General features: G+C 41.6%; 1 protein-coding gene across 1 annotated transcript in view; it reads right to left on the bottom strand.

The window, feature by feature from the left end:
- The window catches only part of LOC108778616 (uncharacterized), a 6,661-nt gene extending 4,734 nt beyond the window's left edge, over positions 1-1,927 (bottom strand). Inside the window, exons 1-2 of the mRNA XM_018545839.1 lie at positions 1,788-1,927; positions 133-526 (exon numbers count right to left, since the gene is read on the bottom strand). Coding sequence (XP_018401341.1) covers positions 133-526; positions 1,788-1,927 — 534 coding nt within the window. The remainder of the gene's footprint in view (positions 1-132; positions 527-1,787) is intronic.
- Positions 1,928-2,237: the final 310 nt, after the last annotated feature.

Below are 2,237 nucleotides of genomic sequence, written 5' to 3'. Positions count from 1 at the left end.
CTTCCCCGCGCACCTCACCCCCCCTCATTGCTCCCGAGTTCGTACCCGCCTATACTATCTACTTCTGTACGTGACCTCTTACCCCCCTCTGTTCAACCAATCCTCTAGGATCGGTGCGATCGCCTAACTCACCCTATATCCCGGGGCACCCTCGACTATTTCCATCAACCTATCTTTCCATCTCCCTATTGTTCTGTCCCTTTCCGCCCGTTTTATATCCTCCCTCCAGTTCAGCGGAAGGTCTCTTCTCTCTGCTAATCTTCGCCTGATCCCGATGTATGTACACCCTCTTGAAGCGCGACGCCTGAATATCGAAGGGTATGACGCTTCCCAGAACTGCCGCTGCCGGTGCGACAGCGTGTGGTAGCCCGCTATCACTCTCAGCGCAACGCGCCTAAATATTCTCGAGACTTTGTCCATAATCCACTTATCCGAAATTACAACATCCTCCCACACGGGCGCCACGTACATGGTCACCGAGACCACGACGCTCGCATATAGCCTCCTGCGTTTTTCCCTTGGGCCTCTGAAATTCCCCATAAGTCTTCCCAAAGACATTGCGATTAGTGATGCACGCAATATTCGAGATATCAAGATTCTTGTCTTGTCTTGTCTCGAAATCAAGACGATATCAAGACAATATTGATTTAATAAATTTCGATACGAGACAATATTACTTTTCCAAGATCAATATTCTCGGCTCAAGAATATCGAAAATATCGAATATCAAATAAATAAATATATTAGAAATATATCAATTAATAGATAACATCTAATAGAAAATATAGAAATAATTTTAATTAGGTTTAGTGGCTTATTCATACTTATATAAATGAATATATAAATGTTTTCACTGATATATGTAGTATTACTATTTTATATTATAATCTATATAGTCTATATTATAATCTATATTAATCTATATTGTGTTATTGCAACGAAATAAAATCAATACAATTTTATTATAATATTATAAACTTCTCTTTTTCGCGTCGCGTCGTGACACGGTGGACGACGCGACGCGTGACGTCGTGACGTGCTCAGTGGAAACGTACCCTTATGCATGCGCCCAATCGTCTATTACTACATTTACACGGAACGCTTTACGCCAAAGTTTTAACATCGATGTTATGAAACTGGCCAATCATAGCTATTCTTCTGAAGAATGGAATGACTGTGATTGGTCACTTTCATAACATCGATGTTATAACTTCGGCGTAAATCGAACCGTGTAAATGTAGTATATGCTGCCTCCTTTTTCCATGCAATTAATTGCATTCAGCAGAAAGTTTATTTTGCAACTGTTGGAAGTTTTGTTCGCACTGATTCGATTATACTTTTAGATTCAGAGATATGATCTTATCTTAGTAAATAATCATAAATATCGTTTGTCTCGTCTTTAGTACATTACTTTTTTAAATTAAAAAATTTAAAGTAAAAAATATCAATATTTTCGAGAATATTGAAATCAAGACGAGATTTATTTTTGATCTTAATAACGAGATCAAGACAAGAATTAATTTTTCAATATTTTTGCGAGACAAGACAATATTTTGAAAAATATCGTCTTGTCTCGTCTTCGTGCATCACTAATCGCGATCCTTTCCGATTTAACCGTAATCCTTTGAAAGTGTTCCCAAAAGGACCACCAAGAATCCAGGTACAACCCCAGATATTTCATGGTGGTCCCCACGGGAACCTCCACCACTCCGATTCTCAGCGTACTCCTGCACGCAGGGCCTGGCGCGAAAAAAACAGCCTCTGTTTTTCCTATCGAGACCACCAACCCAAGTCTCTGGATGCCCTCAATCACCATGACCACCGCGTATTCCGCTACCATAATTGCCTCCTCATGCGATTCTCCGGATACCAGCACCAGGGTGTCGTCCGCATAACACAAGCATTTCCCTCCAAATGGGAGCCTCATTCTCAGAACACTGTCATATCCGATATTCCACAGAGTGGGGCCCAACACAGAACCCTGCGGGACCCCACACTCCACTGCCGTCTCACACAGTTCTCCCTCCCTGTTTACGTACGACAGTGTCTTCTCTGACAGATACGAGTCTACGATTCTACACAGATAACCCGGTATTCTCTTACTTCTTATGGCCTCTTTTATTACCCCCCATGGAATAGAGTTAAATGCATTCGCGATATCAAGAGAGACCGCTACTACCACTTTCCCCTCGTTGGACTTTATCTTGAACAATTTCCCTCAGCCTCCAGATAGCGTC

Source organism: Cyphomyrmex costatus, unplaced genomic scaffold, assembly GCF_001594065.2.
Source record: "Cyphomyrmex costatus isolate MS0001 unplaced genomic scaffold, Ccosl1.0 scaffold503, whole genome shotgun sequence".
NCBI lineage: Eukaryota > Metazoa > Arthropoda > Insecta > Hymenoptera > Formicidae > Cyphomyrmex > Cyphomyrmex costatus.
This window is presented reverse-complemented; position numbering and strand designations above follow the sequence as displayed.